The sequence below is a fragment of the Urocitellus parryii genome, chromosome 7 (assembly GCF_045843805.1).
Source record: "Urocitellus parryii isolate mUroPar1 chromosome 7, mUroPar1.hap1, whole genome shotgun sequence".
Classification (NCBI taxonomy): Eukaryota; Metazoa; Chordata; class Mammalia; order Rodentia; family Sciuridae; genus Urocitellus; species Urocitellus parryii.
The window spans coordinates 88,617,570-88,640,359 of record NC_135537.1 but is presented as its reverse complement, the minus strand read 5'-3'; the positions used below and the strand labels follow the sequence as shown (position 1 = coordinate 88,640,359).

The 22,790-nt window shown below is 46.2% G+C and overlaps 1 protein-coding gene and 1 pseudogene across 3 annotated transcripts in view; one reads left to right on the top strand and one right to left on the bottom strand.

The window, feature by feature from the left end:
* LOC144255737 (actin-related protein 3B-like) overlaps positions 1-22,790 on the top strand; it is a 64,420-nt gene that overhangs the window by 30,722 nt on the left and 10,908 nt on the right. Inside the window, exons 3-9 of one of the 3 annotated variants that reach the window (XM_077800551.1) lie at positions 6,526-6,621; positions 7,761-7,868; positions 10,660-10,803; positions 13,365-13,538; positions 14,902-14,994; positions 16,118-16,242; positions 16,746-16,815. In XM_077800551.1, coding sequence (XP_077656677.1) covers positions 6,526-6,621; positions 7,761-7,868; positions 10,660-10,803; positions 13,365-13,538; positions 14,902-14,994; positions 16,118-16,242; positions 16,746-16,809 — 804 coding nt within the window. In that variant the 3' untranslated portion in view covers positions 16,810-16,815. Of the gene's footprint in view, positions 1-6,525; positions 6,622-7,760; positions 7,869-10,659; positions 10,804-13,364; positions 13,539-14,901; positions 14,995-16,106; positions 16,243-16,745; positions 16,816-22,790 lie in introns of those variants that run through there. The other 2 variants (XM_077800552.1, XM_077800553.1) reach the window with 2 other exon arrangements.
* LOC144255852 (glucose-6-phosphate 1-dehydrogenase pseudogene) lies at positions 17,568-19,423 on the bottom strand (annotated as a pseudogene).

Genomic DNA, 22,790 nt, shown 5'->3' with positions numbered 1-22,790 from the left:
GGGGTTACATGTCTTTTATTAAAGCTACCCTTAGTCTAGTGATAGGCTCTTGCTTTGAGAGTATGCGGAAAAGGGGACCAGCTAAGGAAACCACCCAGAGCAAATCCTTCTTAGGTAGGGTGGCACAGAAGCATATATGTTTTTCACTTAGTTGTTTTCTTGTTCTCTTGTATTTGGCCTCATCATTCTTGTTTATTCTCTCATGAGCTTATCTGTGTGTTTTTTAAAAATATTTTTTATTGTAATTGGACACAATAGCTTTATTTTATTTATTCATTTTTGTATGATGCTGAGGATCAACCCAGCATCCGACATATGCCAGGCGAGTGCTCTACCACTGAGCCCCAGCCCCAGCCCCTCCTGTCTTTTTTTTTTTTTTTTTTAATACGGGGTTGGGATTGGACCTAGGAGCCCTCAATACTGAGCTATGCCTCCAGGCCTTTTTATTTTTGCTTTTGAGAAGGGAGGTATCACTGAATTGCCCAGGCTGGTCTTGAACTTAAGACCCTCCTGCCTCAGCCCTGAGTTGCTGGGATTACAGACATGCATCACCGCTGTCATTTTTTGAAGCAGGTGCAGTTGGTAGGATAGGTGGCATGTGGCAGAAATCTATAGGAGGAACAATTGGTGGTTTTTTGTGGTTAGAATTAAGCAGCTAAAAGAGGAATGAAGAATGACCCAGTTTCAGAACTTTTAGTTCTCAGGTGGTCTGGGATTGGGTGAAATGGGGACGTCAGAAGAGACTTAAGGGAAGACGAAGGAGTGTTCAGTTTTGAACACACTGAGGCTTAAGGGTCACTGGGCTGCCCAGGCCAAGAAGCCTGGAAGGAGCCAGCTTGGAGCTGCGGGTGTTGATGGAATCATGACAGTCACGTGTTGGAAATTAAGTCTGATCATCAAAATAAAATAAGAGGTGAATGTGAGAATTCATGATTATCTTGAAGTCTTGTATGTAAAATTTAGGTTAGAGCTCTGTGGAAGAAGTTTTTTGGTGAATCTAGTGAAATTAAAACTTGGCAGCTTTGTATTAACAGTGCTGCTCATCTGAATCCTGTGTACCCCGACTCACTGTAGAGGTAGGTCCCTTCCTGCATTTTGGAGAATGGTTTAGATCTGCCTTGTCCACTTCAGTAGCCTCCAGCCCCCACAGAGGTCGATTCCCTGGATTTGCTTACTTAGTACTCCCTCTCAAGCCCTCTGGCTTCTGCATGTTATCACCCTCCCTCCTGCTCCCTTTTTTTTGGGGGGAGGGATACTAGAAATTGAACTCAGGGGCACTCAACCACTGAGCCACATCCCCAGCCCCTTTTTGCATTTTATTTAGAGACAGGGTCTCACTTAGTTGCTTAGGGCCTTGATAAGTTGCTGAGGCTGGCTTTGAACTCGTGATCCTCCTGCCTCAGCCTCCTAGCTGCTGGGATTACAGGCATACGCCATTGTGCTCACCCTACTGATTTCTCTTCCTTGAGCATCTATATTTTTAAAAATGTTTCTTTACTTCAATTGTGGAGGGATGAGGGTGAAATAATATTAGTTCATGTGTTCATTTGAATTTTTTTTCGTGGCACTCATTAATTACTCATTTTTAAGTCAGTACCAGGTGGTAATATTACTAGTGCAATGAATAAAAATGTTTATGTAGTTTGCATTCATGAGGTGTTCTGATGATTTGCTTCACTATGAAAAAAAAAACCCAAATGTGATATCCTACTTTGGATTATGTTGTAATGATGGTTTGGGAAATTTTTACTTAACTTTGCATCCTAAAGGAATAATTACTAAGTCATTGTGGTAGATGAGGAAGAAATGTAACATGGAGGGACAGATGGGCTTATGATGTGGCTTTTAACACATGAAGATGTGGCCCTAATAATGCTAGATTTGATTCAAGAACCAAGGGGATGTAATTGTATGGTCAATATTCCCTAAATGGAAGTATATGGATTTTTATTTTTAAAGGTAGTGAATTGTAATTGGTGGCAAATAATAAGAGGTATAAAATTAGTAGTTTAAACAAGTTGGGGTTTTTATTTTCCCTAAATAAAAAAATTTTTTTTTTCTTCTTGGATTCCGGGATTGAACTCAGGGTCACTCGACCACTGAAAAACATCCCAACCCCACTTTTTGTATTTTATTTAGAGACAGGGTCTCATTGAGTTGTTTAGCACCTTGCTTCCTGATGTCATTAGGAATTTCTCTTCTCTAGTGTCTTTCATCTGTGGCTTCCATGGTGAGGATGCCTCATGTTCACAGGTAGGTTACTGCAGCTTCTGTCATTACCTCCATGTTCTAGGAAGGAAGAATGAGTTAAGAGAAAAGGGAGTCTACTTCTCCTATTTTGGAGGGTACTGGGGATTGAACTTGGACACTTGACCACTGAGCCACATCCCCAGCTCTATTTTGTATTTTATTTAGAGACAGGGTCTCACTGAAAGTTGCTTAGTGCCTTGCTTTTGCTGAGGCTGGCTTTGAACTAGCGATCCTCCTGGCTCAGCCTCCTGAGCAGCTGGAATTACAGGTGTGCACCACCGCACCCATCTTAGTCATCCATTTTGACAAGGAGCCTGGGAAATGCCTTTGTCTGGGCCCGTAGCTGTTCAGTCAGTAAGAAACTCAAAGAGTGTCAGTGTAGCCTGTGGAGAGTTTGCTGTACTGGGGGACTCACAGGTATGAAGGCCAGCAGAACAAGAACTCACTGCTTTCACACCTGTGGCTGGATTCTGCCCACCTAGAGAGTGTCCCAAGGCCAGGGAGTCAGCAGGCCCAAGAGCAGCTGTGGCAGATGTGCACCACCTGGTCCTGTTGTGTGGCAATCTTTCTTCTGCTCAGGCTCCTCTGTGAATGAGCTGTCTGGGAGTTGCATAGGAGTCTGTGTGGTCTGGCCTGCAGGCCATGATGCAGGCCTGCGTAAAGGGCCCTCATGACACTGCAGCTGTACGACACAGTACATTTGGAAGATGTCCTTACAGTCTTTCACGATGCTGTCACATTATTAACGTAGTTATTGTTAACATTTAGGATTTTTCATTTCATCTTTTTATCCATGTTTTTTTTATATTTATTTTTTAGTTGTAGTTGGACACAATACCTTTATTTTATTTATTTATTTTTATGTGGTGCTGAGGATGAAACCCAGGGCCTCACACATGCTAGGCGAGTGCTCTACCACTGAGCCACAGCCCCATCCCTTTATCCATGTTTTTATATGATTTTATACATAATATTACAGTTCCTATATTTCCTCCATTTTCTTTATTTTTTTTCTCTTTCTTTTTTCTGTGGTTCTGGGTGTTGAACCCAGGGCCTTGCCCTACTGCTGTGCTACATCACTAGCACTTTTTTGGTCTTTAAATTTTGAGACAAGATCTTGCTAAATTTCGGAGGCTGGCCTTGAACATGCTGTCTTGCTGCCTCAGCCTCCTGAATTGCTGGGATTATAGGCACTCGACACTGTACCTGGCTAAGTTGAGTTCCCTTTTTACTTCAGATGAAACGGGCAGCTCCTGACTGACAAACAGGAAGCATTCCCTGGCTGCCACTTTTCATTTCTTTTTCTTTTTCTTTTTGGTACCCGGGATTGAACCCCCTAGGGGTGCTTAACCGCTGAATCACATCCCCAGCACTTTTTTATTTTATTTTTAAATTTGAGACAGGGCCTCACTAAGTTCCTTCTGGCCTTGCTAAACTGCTGAGGCTGGCCTCAAGCTTGCCATCCTCCTGTCAGCCTCTGAGTCCCTAGGATTCCAGTGGGCACCACCGGGCCTGGCTACTTCTCATTTCTTTCTGACCCTCCTTTCTGGATGCCGCCCTCTATCCAGTTCAAGGGCTTGGTTTTGAAAGCTGACTTACAATGCTTGGCTTTTAGTCAGGGTAAGAAACAGTGTCACAGGGTCACTTTGGTAATTGTATGTCATTTCTTCTGGTAGGAGATACATTTTTGGCAATTAGTACCTATGTTTATCAAGCACTTCCTACATGCCTAGCCCTGTTCTAAGTATTTACAAGTATTGATTCGTTTATTTAACCCCACCCTCTGGGGTAGGTTATATTATTACGTATGTTTTTCAGATTGATAGGCTATACCGTAAGAGATAACATGTGAACAAATACTGTTGGCGTCTGCACTTATTACTCATGTGTGTGAGTGGGTTTTTTTTCTTTTTTTTTTTTTGGTACTAGGACTCAGGGGCACTTGACCACTGATCCACATCCCCGGCCCTGTTTTGTATTTTATTTAGAGACAGGGTCTCACTGAGTTGTTTAGTGCTTCATTGTTGCTGAGGCTGGCTTTGAACTTGTGATCCTCCTGCCTCAGCCTCCTGAACTGCTAGAATTACAGGTGTGCACCACTGAGCCAGGCTCATGTGCTTAAATGAAAGTAATCTAAAATAGTAATCACTAACATTGGTAGTACTAACTATGTTCTGGACACTAACAGGTATTAGGAGAGTTAGTATTTTTTTTTTTGCATTTTTAAATTTGTCCTTTTTAGACACACATGACAGTAGACATACATATCATTCCTGTGGTTGTACATTATGTGGAGTTACACTGGTCATGTATTCATATATGAAATAGGAAAGTTATGTTTGATTGATTCTACTGACTTTCCTTTTCCCATCCCTCCTCCTTTCCCCTGTTCCCCTTAGTCTATTCCAGTGAACTTCTGTTCTCCCCCTCTGCCCCCTTATTGTGTGTTACATTTGCTATCAGAATATTTGACCTTTGGTTTTGGAATTGGGTTATTTCACTTAGCATGATATTTTCTAGTTTCATCCATTTACCAGCAAATGCCATAATTTCATTCTTTATGGCTGAGTAATATTCCATTGTGTATATTACCACATTTTCTTTATTCATTCATCTGTTGAAAGGTACTGAGGTTGGTTCCATAGCTTACTATTGTGGATTGAGCTGCTATAAACATTGATGTGGCTGTATCACTGTAGTATGCTGATTTTAAGTCCTTTGGGTACATCCCAAGGTGTGGGATAACTGGGTCTTTATACTGTTTTCCATAGTGATTGCACCAATTTGCAGTCCCACCAGCAATGTATGAGTGTGCCTTTTCCCCTGTGGGAAGGCCTGAGATGCAGGGGACTCCCCCCACTCACCCCCCAGAATCCTGGCAGCAGGCTGTGTGCTCACTGGGCTGGCCGAGGCCCGTGGTAAGGTCCCCCATCTCCTTGCCAACATTTATTGTTACTTGAATTCTTGATAAATGCCATTCTGATTGGAGTGAAATGGAATCTCAAGGTAAGGAAATATTATCTTCATTGCACTTGGAGTTGGGCAGATTAAAATAAGTACTATGTTGTTGAATGCCTTTTAGGTCTCCTCCTTGGAGTCTGCTGTGGAGAAGGATTTCATTGTCTTTTCTCCCACCATCTGAGGTTGCTCTCCATCCGTCCCCGTCCATGGGGCATATTAAATTCCAGTCACAGTGACTGAGACAGCACGTGTGTTGTAGCTTGAGCTTTGTGCCAGCTGCTGCTCCGGAGTCTGAACTGAAGGGCTGGGTGGGCTGGTGGGTGGATTTGTGGGTACGTCTGATGACTGCTATGCACAGTGTGGAGCAAACAGGTCCTGGGGCTTCCCAGCACCACCCCTGCCCCTTCTGCCCTGGCCCCAGGGAAGAGCTTAGTCAGCTGGTTTCATCTTGGGGAGGTGATGACGCACAGACCTGTGGGTTAGACAGACTTTTTTTTAAACACAAATGGTAATCCAATACACAAAGCATCTTGAGTTTTTGATTTAAAAATCTTTGTTTACATTGTAAGCAAAGCAGAAGTTATAAAATTCACCATCTTAGCTATTATTAAGTGTACAGTTCACTAATGTTAGCTATATTTACATTGCAGTGCAACATCTTGCACAACAAATTCTGGACCCTTTGAATTGTGACTCTCCATTTCTCACCCTGCTTTTTTAAAAAGTAGTTTGCATTACAGATTGTTGATATAAAAGAATATTTAACTGCATATTTAACTGAACAGCTTTCTCTGTTCCATTCAGCAATTCATTGTAGAGATGGTTTTTTAATCACACATATAGTGCTCATCTTTTTAAATCACTGCAAAGTATTATTATATTTTATAGGTTTAGCATCATTTATTTAACCATTTTTTTGGTGATGACTGCGTAGGTTATTTTTGATCTTTTATTACACAATACTGACTTTTGATCTTTTGAACCCATCTATTTTAGATGGTCCTGGCCCCAGAATATAATTCTATTTAATTCTTTTAGTCCTAACTGAGGGGGGTTATCAAAGACCGAGTCTCCCTTTCTGTAGCTTATTCCTGTGAGGGTGGGTCCTGAGAAGAGGCCTTTAGAAAGGTTTTCATCTTAAAGCTCTTACAACCCATAGACAGATTTCTTTAATTAGTTGCTTTAGGTGTACACTGACTGTGAATTTAGGTAGTGGTATAAATATCCTTGCTAACATGTTTTTATACTAGTCTTTTTATAATTCTGATGTAATTGCATGAAATTTAGGTGAACACTAATAATGTTTTCTTACAGACAGAACCTCCACTGAATACACCAGAAAATAGAGAATATCTTGCAGAAATTATGTTTGAATCTTTCAATGTACCAGGACTCTACATTGCAGTTCAGGTAAAAACAGTTATTTTTATGTTTCCCAAATAACCTTGGCTGTCTGGCAGGGGAAGAAATAGTAGTTTTCGATGTTGTAAGTTATGCTGTGTGTTTTTCCTTTTCCCACTCCCTCAACACACACGTTCGTGCCATTCAGTTTGAACTAAAGAACTGCAGAGACTGTTCCATGACTGATTTGTATATTTATATAGTTGTTACATGTTTGTCTGGCTTTTTCTTTTTCCCTGCAAAGTCTAGTGTATTTTTCTCTGGGTGACAAGATGGTAGTGTTCTCTCTTTAGCTTCTTTCACTTATTTCTGATCCAAAACAACAACAGGTACTGTAGAATCTGTTGAAAAATAGAGTGAGTACTGTGAGGGGCCAGTGCATACTTGCTCCTGTTTGTCCTAGCGCACCCTCCTGCTTCTGAGAGACTCCAGGCTCCCAGGACTTTGCAGAACACCTTCAAAATGATTTTTTTTAATATTTATTTTTTAGGTGTAGATGGACACAACACAATGCCTTTATTTTTATGTGGTGCTGAGGATCGAACCGGGGTCCCAGCGCTCTGCCACTGAGTCACAATCCCAGCCCCTATTTTTTTTAAAGCTTTTGGTGATTTTATATTTGCTACCTTATACTAAGGAATTGACTGAGATAGTTGGGAATATATAAGGGTGTTTAGCAGCAGCCCTGGCCTGTACTCATAGGCAGACCCCCACCAGCTTCCCTCCTTCCATAGGCGCCACAGTGAAAAATGGCACCAGGTGTCGCCAGTGTTCCCCAGGTGGTGAAGCTGTGCCTGCTTGAGGACTAGGGTTGACAACCATCATCCTCTGTAATTTTAAAACCTCTGAGTCTGTGGTCCCATGTGAGAGTCAGTGGTCTAATTGAAACATGGGTCTATCATGAAAGTTGTTTTTTTCTTTGTAGAATTTTACATTTCATTATTGAAAAATGTGACTCCTAGAGTTGAAGTATGTGAAATTTTGCGTTTGATGTCTAAGATAGAATTGAGTTTGTGGAAAAAGGAGACGGAGGATGGGGAAAGGAAAGACATACTCAGACTCCTTCAGAAAGAAAGAGTTCGGTCATTCACCCTCAGGGCAAGCAGGTGGGGAGCCCAGGCACTGAGGCCTCTGTGTCTTCTCTGCAGGCAGTGCTGGCGTTAGCAGCCTCTTGGACATCTCGACAGGTTGGCGAGCGGATGCTGACAGGGATTGTCATTGACAGTGGAGAAGGAGTCACCCATGTTATCCCAGTGGTAAGCGTACTAACTCAGGTTTCACTCTCTGAGGCCAGATTCCTGATTGGAGATTAGGGAAACAGTCAGACAAACAAGCCTAACACTTTTGATAGTTAAAACTCCACTTTTTAAGTACTTACAAAAGGTAACAGGAGTTTTAAAAAACCCAGGTATGTAGGAAAGAGTGTAGAAGATGGCCAGGTTTATGGCTTTGTCAGTTGTAAATGCTTGGTGGCAGATTTCTCCAGTCAGAGTGTCAGTGGTTGCTTGAGATCTCCTGAGGTTTTGCTTGATTCTGGGAGGTGTAACATTCAAAGAAACATTTCCTGGCTTACTACTCTGGCAGTTGGGAGATGGGCATCATTTTGGATGTCAACTTTGTAGGTGCAGAGCATACCCATTTATTTGAGAGGTTATATCTATGCTGTTCAAGAAGATGTGAATGGCTTAATTGGCTCATGCTTTAGAAAATTTGCATCTTGCTTTTAAAATTTATTTAAGAACCACAAGGAGAGGTGGTACATTTTGACTTGTAGAAGGCTCTGCAATAGCACCCTTTTTGGTTTTGATTTTTTAAAAATACTAGAGAGGTAACTCCTAATTCAGATTTCAAGAAACTGTTATGTTTTTATTTTGGTCAAGTAGATTATTTAAAATTTGGATTTTTGAAAATCAATTGGTTATCCAGTGGTAAATCAGGCTTATTCCTGATTGTCCTCCCCTAGGTCTCCTCAATAACCATAGTTACTAGTTATGTATTTTACAAATATTTTTTCTGCATATATGTGGGTGGGTGTGTAATTATACCTCCTTTTAAAAATGCAAATTAGGGTTTTAAAACAACCATCCATTTACTTTGATTGAAAAAATAGTCACTATTTCATTTCAAGATTATAAAAGAATGATGTCCTAATGTTGTAATTCTTTTAAAACCTTAAAGGTGAAGATACTGGTGATGGAAAGGCTTGGTGGCTGATGTGCCTGCAGTCAGGAAGGGAAAGCCAGTCCCCCCCACCAATGTGTCCTCAGCATGGGGAAGAGGGGTATGAGCTCCACCTGAGCCCTGTGCAGAGTTCAGAACACCCCATTGTGTGAATCACTGGGAAATGCTAGTGCCATGCTATGTAGGAGAGTTGAGCTCTCTGCTTTCTGCTCATAGAACCACCTTGTACTTTTGATCATATAGTCTTCTTTAAGAGACAAACAGGTATACACACATGACACGTGCTTCTACACATTTCCAGCAAAATTAGAATATCCTGTCTGGTTTTGTATTCTGATTGTATAAATCTTAAAGTTACATTTTGCATGTTAATTTAACCGTATTTTTTCCCTTTATGATCGAATACTCTGAAAAATATCTAATAACAACACAGTATGGGCATGACATAACTCACTGGGTGATGTTTCTGTGCTGGGCGTGGATGGAGCGTGTCATAGTGTGCTAGTGCTGTGCTGACACTGGCACTTGTCACTGGTTAATTTTAGAAAATGTTGCATTTTATGCATAGAATAAATTGTGAGTAATATGTGTGCTGGGAAGCTAACATTTTGTGGGTTCAGGTTGATCTTTACTATATTAATAACTTGTACTATCTCTTATCTCCATCTTTAAACATTTTACAAATACTGGAACTCTGTTGCAAGGCCATATCTTCTTTGCTTCTAGAAATTAGATAATCCAGAAAAAAATTAGGAGGAATTCAGTAAGTTGTCCTTGTGGCTTAGCTGTGTCCAGTGTGTGTGTAGTCAGAGTCAGTGTGTGCTTCAGTGCTCTGTGACTCTGCTGGGTGTTGTGGCACAGAAGCTGTGAAGAGCTGCAGCCTGAAGCGGGAGGGCATCTTTTTGTGTGCCAGTGTGGTGGTGTGTTACCCGCTCTGACCATGACCACCTCCCACCACACCCCAGCAGAGCAACTGGGTGGCTGCCTACACCGGTGGCTTCTGTGGCAGGTTTGTGCCACAGAGGGTCCACAAGGGAGGCTTGCATCCCTTGCTGCTGTGGGCATGTGGCACCAGCTCTTCTAGTGAGGGGTTGCAGAGTCATGCATGCATCTCTTCCTGGCCCTTGATGGGCAAGTCTTCACTGGTTCAAGAAGGCAGTGGAGAGAGAGAGTCCAGCCTGAGCCATGATGGAGGGTTCAATTAACTAACCAGGATTGTTTCTTGGTATGATAAATGGAACTATTTTGAGTACTTTAGTATGTATCATAAAATAGTACTATGTGTTTGACATACAGATTTTATTTAATCTCTATTGTAAAGTGCACTTGGTATAATTTGCTCCATATTCTAGATACAGATACTGAGGCTGAGGCATGTTTACCTTGTCCAGTTACTCAGCTAACAAATGTGAAACTGGGATTTGAACCTCAGACCTGTCTACCACACTGTTGACTTTTAAATACAAGTAGATTTATAGTTGTTTAACGATTAATAAATAAAGTCTTTTCCTTTTTGCTAGAGAGGAAAAGAAACCCCTGTTGGAGTTACTTTTCTCCCAGGCAGCATTACGGTTTAGAAGTGAACTATCCTGTTTGGTTTCCCCATCATGTTCCTAACATCATCATTTGGTTGCTTATGAAGAACCTCAGGCTATTGGAGTAATTTATAACTTTCAATATTAGTGAAGCACATGGGTCATTTTGAAGGACCTTTGGAACTGATTGTATGGAGGGGCTTGGCAGATGCTGGCTGTGCCAGGTGGGGGCAGGCATGGAGGCTAGGGCTGGAGATCTTGTGAGCGAGTGCATGTGGTTCCTGACTGTGGGTCACTTATGCGGGCTGTTCTGCCTCCTCTTCTTCCCCAGGCAGAAGGGTATGTCATTGGAAGCTGCATCAAACACATCCCGAATGCAGGTAGAGATATTACGTATTTCATTCAACAGCTGCTAAGGGAGCGGGAGGTGGGAATCCCTCCTGAGCAGTCACTGGAGACGGCAAAAGCCATTAAAGTAAAAACAGACGGGAAACTGGCTGGTTTGGGGGTGGTGTCTGGACACTTGCCCTTGATGCCCTCATTCCTCCCTTCTTTCCTTCCTTCCTTCTTTCTTCCCTGTCCTCTCCTCTCCCTTGTGTGTGGACCTTGGTTTGTTTCCCAGTGAGTTAGGTGGGCTGAAGACTTTAGGCTCAGCCCCCTCTTCTACCAAAGACCCTCTTTTGAGGCTCCGACTTGTGAGCAACAGCTTGATAATGGGTGCTGAGCCACCAGCATGTGTGGAGTATAACTGTTTAATGAAGCCAGTGCACAGCCTTCAGTTAGCTGAACATTGCTTCCATGTCTCCCTCCATTCTTTGTTTTAGAATTAGGAGGCAAATCAGCAGCGGCAGTGACCACCAGGAATCCAGTGGAGTCTACCATGTTTGTGAACACTTCAGAACAATGCCATTCTAGGGTCCAGGATCATTAAACAAAGCGCCCTGTAGTGGTGGACTCTAGTTCCCATACTAGAAAGGTTAACAGGCCATTTTAGAATTTAATAAGATTGGGATAAAAATGGCTTATTGGGCCTTATTTGGAATGTCAACTTGATCCAGTCTATTAGTTTAGCCTTTATATTATCCTGTATATGACAGTTACAGATCCTTTAGATGAATTTTTCTTTTCAGGTTGTACAATCAAGACATTTTTTAAAAAGATCAAAAAGCAAAAAAAAAAAAAAAGAGTAAGAAGTCCCTTGTAAGCCAAAGCTAATTATCACACAGACACGTAGGGAAGGACTTTGTTTTGGAGAAGAATTTAAATGTGGGGATGTGCTTGTGGCCTTGAGCATCTCCTTTCTCATACAGCTCATAGTTACTGAGCTGTAGGGAAATTGGGGGGCTTGTTGAGTCTAATGCTTTTCTCTTATCTGTGCATCTTGTAACTGAGACTGCTTGTATGGAAGAAGGGACCAGAAATGATTCCCAAGTTTTGATTGACACTAGGTAAAAACAGGCATTCCTAGGGTGAGAGTTGGGAAGAGGTATAGGGAGGCTCTTGCAAGTAGGATGCTCCCAGCCTGGCTTCCCTGGGACGGGAGTTTCCAGGGCTGGGGGCTCAGCACTTCAGTGATGGATCCTGGGTAAATGAGAAGAGTTAGTCCCTTCCCTACGAGGGGAGATTTCCAGAAGAGAGTCTTTTTTTTTTTAAACTAAAATATCTGTAAGGTTTTCCCTTCCTCCTTTCTTTGCCTTTCTTTGATGGAAAAAAATTTGGATATTGGATCTACCCTTCCTTGCCTGCTCAGATCTGTTACATATGTGAATTAGAACTGAACTTCTGCTGCTGATGCCCAGGATCACTCTGGGAGTCTGAGGGTTCCCTTTCTTAGGGTTCCCAAGCAAGCAATACTACTCATGAGGTGCCTTCCTGAACCTCATGCTGGGCATTTACTTTATTCACTGGCTTTGTTTCAGTTCTGACCCTGAAATCCAGGTATCCTGAAGATGGAATTAAAATACATTAGAATTTAGGAGTTTTAAGAACTTCATAATTAATGTCATGGAAGCACCCATGGAGATCTTTACAGAAGGGCCATTCCTTCCAAAATATGTAGTGAGTGTCCCCTGGGTGCTGATATTCCCTGGTGTGGCTGTGCTGGTGTGGCTGTCTCCCCCAGGGAAGTTACTTTGAGAAGCTGGTACTCATCTGCTGCTTTGCTGAGGTGAGCTCTATGGACAGGTGATCAGCACAAAGATCCCAAGAACATCAGTGTTACTTGGTCCTCGGGACTTTGCACATCTCAAGCTGGTTGTTGGTGCTAGGCTGGAAACAACTCACAAGGTCTCTTGAGCGGCCACAGATGAGCACCTCCAATCCCCCTGCCTGTTTCTGTTTTTCCCTTGTTCTGTGGCACCTGTCCCCTTTTGCCATCATGCTGTTTCCTTATTGTGGCTGCCTGTTGCCTGACTCTTCTCTGGAGTGTCACCTGGCAGGGATATGTGCATTTTATTCACTGTGTATCCCTGGTGCCGAGACACTTAATGAATTTGTGTTGATCAAGTGACTTAGAATACCTGATCAGCAGGGTACCTCTTCAGGCATGCAGCACTCTAGGTGAATGACCAGCAGGTGGGTTGGAATCACTCCCTACTGTCACATGCAGTCAGGCATTAGGATGTGGACAGATGTCATGTTCAGTAGATTAGCGTGGTCTTCTATCTAGAGGTGGACCACAGAGAGTTGCCTGGCAGGCACCAGGTGGGGCACCTGCGGGAACAAGCACAGACTGGATAGAGACAAGATACTCTAATGGACACCTAGTATTTCACATCATCAGGCAGCAGAACTTGAGAGAGCAAGGTTGAGTTTCCTAGCCAAGTTTCAGAGAAAGTAGACTGTCCAAGTGTAGTTATGACTCACGTGAAAGCTGGTAGAGCATGAGGCTGGGTAGCATCTCCACACTGGAGTTAAGTTGTGGGTGGATCTGATTTCATGGGTGTGTTCAATGCATGGGGCTCCTGTGTATTTGTCATAGGGCAGAGGCACTGGATAGGTGTTAATACCTGGTGATGTCTTTGTGTGCATATACAGGAGAAATACTGTTACATTTGTCCTGATATAGTCAAGGAGTTTGCTAAGTATGATGTGGATCCCCGGAAGTGGATCAAACAGTACACAGGTATCAATGCAATCAACCAGAAGAAGTTTGTTATAGATGTTGAGTATGAGAGGTTCCTGGGACCTGAAATATTCTTTCACCCAGAGGTAAGTTGGTTCTCTTGTGAGTTTTTGTAGTGCAGTGTATGTGGAGCAGTGCTGCCACCTAGTGTGTGCAAAGAACAGTTTTCAATAAGTAGCCCAACAAGCTAACCGCTCCATAAACTAATGTGCTTTAATAATTGAAGCTGGATTGTCTCTTGAGATGTTAAGAAGAAGTTTTAAGAGTACTAAAAGATGAAACAATTGAAATTGATCTCAAAGGTTAGGGTCATGTGTTAATGACAGCTAGTTAATCTCAAGACCTATATGCAAGTTTCCTCTGCATAAAAGTTGGATACCACATAACCCTTTTTATCTTTGTGATTGTCCTTCCTAAGCCCAGTTTCAACCCTAGACATTTGGTCCTGCTGTGTCCCCAACTGCAGTTTGGTAAAGTTTCTATCTGAGGGCTGAGATTATTACTATTATTTAGATAGTGCACAAATTACAGATGTTATCATTTTAACTAATAGTCAAAAGGAATTATTAAATTTTACAGAAAGCAGTAATTAAGAGGCAATATTCTAAGGTTTATATACAATGCATTTTATTTATATTTTGGTGCATTTACCTGCCTAATTCAGTTTATATTTAGTAGGTAGGTTGCAAAGTGCTGCCTGTTTTTAGATACATATATATTTTGTACAAGGAAATGGCACAAAATATATGCCTTACTGATATTCTAATGAATGGATAATAGTATTCACCTAATGAATAATAATCCAGTGAATACCTACTCTTTTGATGATATTGATTTACAATAGACATAAAACTGACAGATGTCTACTTGGTGGATGGCTGGATATTGCCGACTTCACTGAGACTTTCACATTAAAGCTTTGCTTGATTTTTAAAATAGATTTCAAATGTAGTTGAGTTGAATGACATACTTTAGCTTATTTAACTTACAGAATTGAGTCTAAGGATGTGTCCTCGGTAACACTATTGTTATGTGGATTGTTTCATTTTAGAACCTCCATCATCACATAAAGAACATTTCTCCTTTCTAATATTCTGTGTTGTTGACATTGACAAATGACTGTGTGTGCTTGAACACCACAATGCTTGGGCTCAGGCTCTTTCCTTCCTTGTTGGTGTGAGTCCCACACGTGTTGCAGGGTTGGTGCATATTACTGATTTTGTATATTTTTCCTTCACCCACAGTTTTGTCTCTGAGGAGACTCAGAGCATCACTGTACATGTACATGTGTTCAAGTCACTGGAATTCTTTGACATGCCTTCATTCCAGTGTGACATGTTTTCAGTTATAGTAAATTATGTATTTTTTATTTTTTGGAAGCTTTTTTTTGTTTTGTTTTGTGCTGTTGATGAAGGTGTAATATTTCTTTTGAATTTATGTACAATTTAGTTTGCCAACCCAGACTTCATGGAGTCCATCTCAGATGTTGTTGATGAAGTAATACAGAACTGTCCCATTGATGTCCGTCGCCCACTGTATAAGGTATGAGCTGCTTGGGTCAAGTACTTTGATTTTGTTCCCTACAGTTCTGAGAATGGGTCCCTCCTGTCACTGTGCAGACATGCCCATTTATGAAGTGGGGTTCCACCTTTTCGTGCTATTGAGATGTTTGAGATTCTTACGTATTTTGGATATTAGCCTCAGATCAGACGTCTGGTTTGAAAATGTCCCTTTCTGTAGGTGTCTCTTCACCCAGTTGCTTGTTTCCACTGAAGGGCAAGAGCTTTTTGTAATCTCATCTACTTTTGCTTTGTGTGGCCTAGGCTGCTTTTGGGGTCACATAGAAAACCCCACCACCCGGACAGGGGTGTTGAGGTGCATGTAGAAGAGAAGCCACAGTTCCCAGGAGGTGTCTTCTGCTCCCCTCAGGGGCCCTTCCTTGGTACGAGCACTGGGAGGGTAGAGTGGGAGGGAGAGCGAGCTTATCTTTCTGTTTTATAAGGACGCTAATCCCATTAGGGGCTCCCACCTGCGTGACCTCACTAACCCTGATCACCTCCAGGGCCCCACCTCCATTACACTGCAGATGAGGGCTTGAAGCTCTGAATTTTGGGGGAGACACACATATTCAATGCACAGCAGGTGGATTCTCGGTGGTTCATGACCCCTGCGGACAGAAGTGTGATTCCTCATGATGGCCGAGAGGACGGACCCTGAACTTCTTGCCTGTTGGCTGCCTGCCAGGCAATGACGGTCACTCCAGGCAGGATTGATTGTGTAACCCGAGGTCCACTGAAGGCTTAGATCTGTGTTGTCTGCCTAGAGATGGGGAAATGAAGATGGCACGCCATCACGTGGCACAAGCGGGGGCAGCAGGGTGACGTGCCAGGCCCCCGTGAGCACAGCGCCACAGAGTGTGCCTCAGCAGGAGCTGCTGAGGGGGAGCACGGCGGGGCCAGGACAGGAGGCACCAGACCCTGGAGACGGAGGGGCATGCTCCATGAAGACACCGTTAGGGTGAATTGTGGGCTCTGAGAACCCGAATGCTGGGCCCTCACCTGGGACCTCAGAGTGTGGCCGGGTCTGGAGAGAGGGTCTTTAAGGAGTTGTGTTCAGAGGAGGCTGTGTGGGCGGATCCTAATCCAACTTAACAGTGTCCTCATAGGAAGAGGCCAGCAGGAGAGACACCCAGGTGACGGAGCTGAAGACAGCCATCCACAGGAGGAGGGCCTGGGGGAAGCCAGCCTGCCCACACCTTCCTGGGTGTTCAGCCTCCAGAGCTGGGAGGAAGTAGGTTTCTGTTGTCTGTGACCCTGGGTTTATGGTGCTTTGTCCATCAGCCCTAGCAAACTAGCACATTGCTCACATTTGAAATCTTTACAAATGCCGACACCTGTCACACCAGACCAAAGTGGCCTACTCCCTGACTTCCGCCACCACAGAGCTTCAGCTGTGGAATTCTGAAAGGTCGGGCTCTTGGTAGAACCGTCCATAGACTTCTGAAGTGCCCAGTCTCAGGTGGAAAGAAAAGGACAAGGAGAGAATTTTGCTTCTACTCAGGAAAGGTGCTTCCTCCAGGATGTCACCTTTTAAATGACAACAGCAATGTGGGTGGCCTGAGCATTCTCCCTGCCAGGCCTGGCTTCAAATGCTCTGCGTGGGTTCACTATGCTGGTTCTTAGTAAAATGCGGATCAGTGTTACCATGCCCACTTTACTGATGAGGCCGAGGCAAGGAGAGTCACTTCCTGACTCATATGCACTTAGTAACCGCTACTAATTTTACTTACTTAGACCTGAGAGACCCGAGTTTTGCTCACGGCTGGATGAAGGAATGGGCTTGCTGGAAGCTGTCTGAGCACTAGTAAGTATTGGACAGTATTTGAGTGACCCGTAACTTTGTTTCCCTTGTGATTCTGAATAATGAACACAATGTAAATCCTTAGCCCCTTTATGCCAAGGTAGATTCTCAACAAGTTAACCACCAGCAATTCCAAATAGGGTAAAATGTTTTATTATGTTCAGGCATTTAACGACTGTCCCATTTTGAATGTCAAGAAGTATCAAATGTTTTTTTTTTTTTTTTTTTTTTTTGCTGTTTGAGGATTTAATGGCAGGGGTTGAGGGGACTCTTAGCTGCTGCTTCTGCCTTTCCACGGAGTGCAGAATTTTTAAGAAGGGACATCTGGGAGAACAAGACCCTGCTGGGCAGCGTGAGGTCCCTTCTACCTGGTGACCAGGAATGTCAACTGGCATTGAGGCTAGTGTGCCTATGGGATCTCACATGGATGCACTTGGTCACTTCCTCAAGTTCAGAGGAGCTTGCTCATAGCCACTGGGGAGTGTGATTTGGCCACTGCCCCACTATGGCCCATTGTCCCTAACATTTTGTCCTGAGGAGTCCTGGGACAGACTGATGGGCCACTCTTCTTCTCTGGAGGTTGGAGTAAAGGGAGGAAGTGACTCAGGTTCCATGGAGAGATTGGTGGCTCAGACAGGGCTGGCACTGGCTCAGGACAGTCATGATGCGTGTCATCGGTGCTTAATGGTTGAAGAATGTAGCTGGGCCCAGGGAGGGGTACTGATGTTAGCGGTGGCGGCGGCCACAATGGTAGCAACAGCAGTAGCATCAGCAGCAAGGGAAAGATGGTGGTGGCCCAAGCCTGGGGCTGAGGAATGTTAGGCCTATGGTCCCGAAGTCTTCCCATCATGGGGTTCTCCTGAGGTGAGGTCGGGTGGTGGGAAGGACAAACACAGGGGGCAGATGGGGTAGGGTGGGAGTGGGTGCCTGGGTCTCAGAGCTTGTGGGGGTTCACCCACTTGTAGATGCCCTCGTACTGGAAGCCCACTCTCTTCATCAGCTCATCTGCCTCCACAGGGCCTCGGCTGCCATATGTGTAAGGGATGGGTTGGGGCTTCTCTTGCTCAATCCTGTGCAGCAGTGGTGTGAAGATCCGCCAGGCCTCCCGGAGCTCATCGCTGCGCACAAAGTGCATCTGGCTCCCACAGAAGACGTCCAGAATGAGGCGCTCATAGGCATCAGGAAGCTTCACGTTCTTGTATCTGTTGCCATAAGTCAGGTCCAGCTCTGATTCCTCAGGGTTGAAGAACATGCCAGGCTTCTTGGTCATCATCTTGGTATACACGGCTTCATTTGGCTGCACTCGGATCACCAGCTCATTGCGCTTACATTGCTGGTGGAAGATGTCACCGGCCACATCGCGGAACTGCAGCCTCACCTCGGCCTTGCGCTCATTCAGGGCTTTGCCACAGCGCAGGATGAAGGGCACCCCATCCCACCGCTCATTCTCCACATAGAGGACAACAGCTGCAAAGGTAGCAGTGGTGGACCCATGGGGCACTGTGGGGTCATCCAGGTACCCTTTGGTGGCCTCACCCTCTCCACTAGGGTTCCCCACGTACTGGCCCAGGACCACGTTGTCAGCCTGCACCTCTGAGATACATTTCAATACCTTGACCTTCTCATCACGGACATCATCTGAGTCAGTGGAGGCAGGCTTCTCCATGGCCACCAGACACAGCATCTGCAGAAGGTGGTTCTGCATCACATCCCGGATAATCCCAAATTCATCAAAGTAGCCCCCACGGCCCTCAGTGCCAAAGGGCTCTTTGAAGGTGAGGATCACACAGGCAATGTTGTCCCGGTTCCAGATGGGGCCAAAGATCCTGTTGGCAAATCTCAGCACCATGAGGTTCTGAACCATCTCCTTGCCCAGGTAGTGGTCAATGCGATAGATCTGGTCCTCACGGAACAGGGAAGAGATGTGGTTGGACAGCTGGTCAGAGCTCTGTAGATCTCTCCCGAAGGGCTTCTCCACAATAATGCGATTCCAGCCTGTCTGGCTCATGCAGGTTTCATGGATGTTCTTGGTGACAGCCTCATAAACTGTGGGAGGCAAGGCCAGGTAGAAGAGCCGGTTGGCCTGTGGCCCCTGGTGAAGGGCGTTCATATGGCTGTTCAGGCGCTTGAAGGAGGCTGGGTCGTCATACTGGCCGGCTACATAGGAATTGCGGGTGAAGAACTCCTCCAGCTTGGGCCTCTCCTCTGGGGTGGCTCTGAAGAAGGGCTCACTCTGCTTACATAGCCCACGATGAAGGTGTCTTCGGGTAGAAGGCCATCACGGAACAGCCACCAGATGGTGGGGTAGATTTTCTTCTTGGCAAGGTCGCCCGATGCACCCATGATGATGAATATATGTGTATCAGCCTGGTGGAAGGCATCACCCTGGTACAGCTCTTCCCGCAGGATCCCGCACACCTGGGTCCGACTCAGGGCTACCTGCTCTGCCATGGTGCTCTCTGCGCCTCTTCGCCGTCGCCCGCCGCGCTCGCAACCCCGGAATGCACGGTCGTTTCCGGGGATTGAGCCCCGTCGGCCCATTTAACCAGTGGGGGCGGGCGCCTCAGCTGAGCTGACCGGCCTCAGGCGAGGCGCCCGGGGCGGGGCCTTGCCGGCCCCTCTCCAGAGAAGGAGAGAGAGAGAGAGAGAGGGGGGGGGGGGGGAGGGAGGGAGGGAGGGGGGAGAGAGAGGGAGAGAGGCGGGGGGGGGGGGCTCAAATGTTTTTTAATAGTAAGTTATTTCTTCTACCCCTGTTAAATGTACACAGGTCAAACATCTGAAGGCCGCTGCTCCAGAGGCACCTGGTGACCAGGCTCTTGGTGCACCGTGATTCTCTCAGGTGCTTGCAGGTGTCCTTCTCCTCTCTCTGCTCACCTCCCACATTCTGGTTGCTCCTCTTCTCCACTCCTCACATTCCCAGTATCCTGAGAACTGGAAGATTGTCCCAGCTGGTTTGCAAATAGGGTTGCCAGATAAAATACAGGACAACCAGTTAAAGTTAGGCTTCTGATAAGCAGCACGTGATTTTTTTTTTTAAGTGCAAACGTGTCCCATGCATTATTCACGACACACTCTCCGCATTGCATGAGACATGCTTATGCTCAAGAATTATTCATTGTTTATCTGAAATTCAAATTTACCTAAATGTCTTGAATTTTTATTTGCTAAATGTGACAAACATATTTGTAAAGATTGGCCCTGTTAGTGATTTGGAGAAATCTCTTGGAAGAGAAGACTGTGAGTGTGTGTGTGTGTGTGTGTGTGTGTGTGTGTGTGTGTGGACTTGTAGGAGTTCCTGGCTGGGCAGGTTCATCTTGTTTATAATTTCACAGTGAACTCACTGATCTTATTAGGAGTAATGAATGTACGAGCGGCAGCTGCCTCACAGAATGCCTTCCTCACACCCCACCTCAGTTATCCCTTCATAAGGCCCTGAGGCCTCTCTTTGCCACCAGGCCAAGTTCTCGCCCACTGGGCCCTGCCTCTCAACCTGGTCTTCCCTCTGCTCTTCTCCAGTAACTGGTTCATTGTGGTCAAAAGCCCTGATGTGAAGACCCAGAGCCCAGGATGCTAACCTGGGCCCATCACGCACGACCTGTGTGAACCTCAGAGTGTTTCTCCACTTCTCTGGCCAACCCCCTCACCCCCCAGCTTCCAGGTTTCCAAAAAGGAGGCTGGGAATGGAGCTGTCAGGAGGGCAGGCGGGGAAGGTGGCAGGAAAGTGATCGTCTGAGCGACGACACCGCCAGGTGCCCCCTCCTCGTCCTCTGACTCCCTCAGGTTTGCAGGAGGGAGAGCCACAGGTTGGTCATGTCCATATGCCCCCCAGTTCCTTGGTCAGCGCCCTTGGATCCTGGGCAGCAGTTTCCAGGCCCGCCTGTCCCAGAGGCAGACACCGGAGGGCACCCCACCACTGTCGCCTGCCGGGAGCTCGGGAGGAGGACTGTGTGCAGAGCACTGTGATCTGAGGTGCTGAACCAGTCTGCAGAGGTGGGTTTTGAGTTGAAATCTGGAAGGAGAAGGGGAAGAGGACCTGTGTAACTCTTCTGGGTTATTTAGAAACCTTTGCACTGCATGGCGTCGTGGTGAACAAGTGGCTCCTGGGTGGCAGGACCTGCTTTCTGGTTGACCTGCCCAGGGAAGGTGTCCTAAAGCCCTCTGAACTCCTTGAAAATGAGGACACAGAGCCAAGTGCAGACCTGGGATGGTGGCGCCACGCTTGTGGGCCACATGTCCAGCAGCCTCCTGCTGTTTGGAACTCAGTGGAGGGAGGGTCCCAAGGGACCTGAGCCACCCAGAGGGCTGAAGTCAGCCACCTGCCAGATCTGTGAGGCCCAGGAGCGGAGTCCCGACCTCCTGCCTCCTGCCTCCTGCACACCTCTGGCTCTCTGGAACAGCGAGTTAGGCGGGAGCAGGGCTTCGCAGGGCTGCAGAGGGGGAAGGACCCAGGCTCTGCCCACTCAGCCCTGGCGTGGTGCACAGGAGCTGTGGCATCCTCGCGGAGTCAGAGTGATTGATGTGGTTAAAGTGAGGCGTGAAGAATGAGCAACTGGAACCAATTTGGCCATCTCGAGATGTGATTTGAAGTGGCGTCTTAAGTATTAGGGTGCCTTGAAAACATAACCAGCTGCGGTGATTGCAACCACCAGTTCTTATGAAGATTCCTGTGCCCTGTGAGCCTTTGAGGGCTTTAATGGGGGGGGGTGATTTTTTTTTTTAAAAAAGCCTCTCCTGCCTTCTGCTTGGGCAGGTTGTTGGGGTGGGGACGGAGAGATGGTGTGGCAGTGAGCAGGTGGCAGTCTGGGTCTTTGCAGTCGTTGTCAGGCCCTGACAAATGCAAGGTTCCCCAGCAGGCCACCTGCCTGACGTCAGCCCCCCGCCTGACCTGTGAGGCCCAGCAGCCCCTCTCAGAGCCCTGATCCTGCACACCTCTGGCTCTCCAGAACACATTTAGGAGGGAGGATCCTCGCAGCAGGAGGGAGGACCCCACAGGCTCCCGGATGGACGAGGTCAACAGTTCTGACCACTTGCCCGTGCACTGGGAAGCTCTGCCCCAGGTCGGGTGGGACACAGGAGGACACTGATGGCTGAAGAGGAGGCCAGGGGCGACGGGAGGTGTGGTTTACTGTTGAACACTGCACCCCAGAGTATTGAGCTCTCCTTGGTGCTCCCTCCAGGTGAGCTGGACAGACCTCGGTGGGAAGGAAGTCACACCGCAGGGCTGGGGGGAAGGGCGGTGTGCCCCACAGCATGATGGTGTGGAAAAATGACCTGGTCTTCATGCAGCTGAGAGGCAAGCCACTCCTGTGTTTGTCTGTGTCCCTCCTCAGAGCATGGACACATATCAACGGAGGTGTGCGTTCCCCTGTTGGACCAGAGCAGAGCTGGGGCTCCGTGGAGCGGCCACTCTCTGGCCTGCAGGGTGCTTGCTACAGTGGTTGCTGCAGGCTGTGTGTCAGGCCCTGCCTGCCAGACACAGAGCTGGTGGACAGAGCCCAGACTCACACCCATCAGTGTCCCTCCCCAGGGTGGCTTTCCCCAGCCCAGCAGGGGCCCAGGCTTGGCTTGTTTCTCCAGATGGCAGTTGGTAGCTTTGCATCGCCAGGGTCAGCGCATTCCCTTCTGTGCATTCGGCGGGGAGGGGGATTTAGGGCGGAGGTACCTGGCTTCTCTTTTTCCCTTCACCTCCATAGGAGTCTAAAAGCCACCGTGAGATTTAATTGAAGCTATTTTCAAAAGAGCATGTGATCTGCCTTGGGATTAAGCACTAAAACTGGAAAGCCAGGGAGACCTTCTCGTGACTCTAGAGTCAGGCTTTTGAGGTGGGTGGCTGCCTGGCTATGCCCTGGGCTCCGCAGCCTTTTCCTTGGAGAGAGACATTCGAATGTTCTCCTTTACCAGCAGGTGCCTCGGTTGGGAGCTGCAGGCAGCTCCCAGGAGGAGAAATCCTACCTTTCCTTTCCACCTCTGCACTCAGA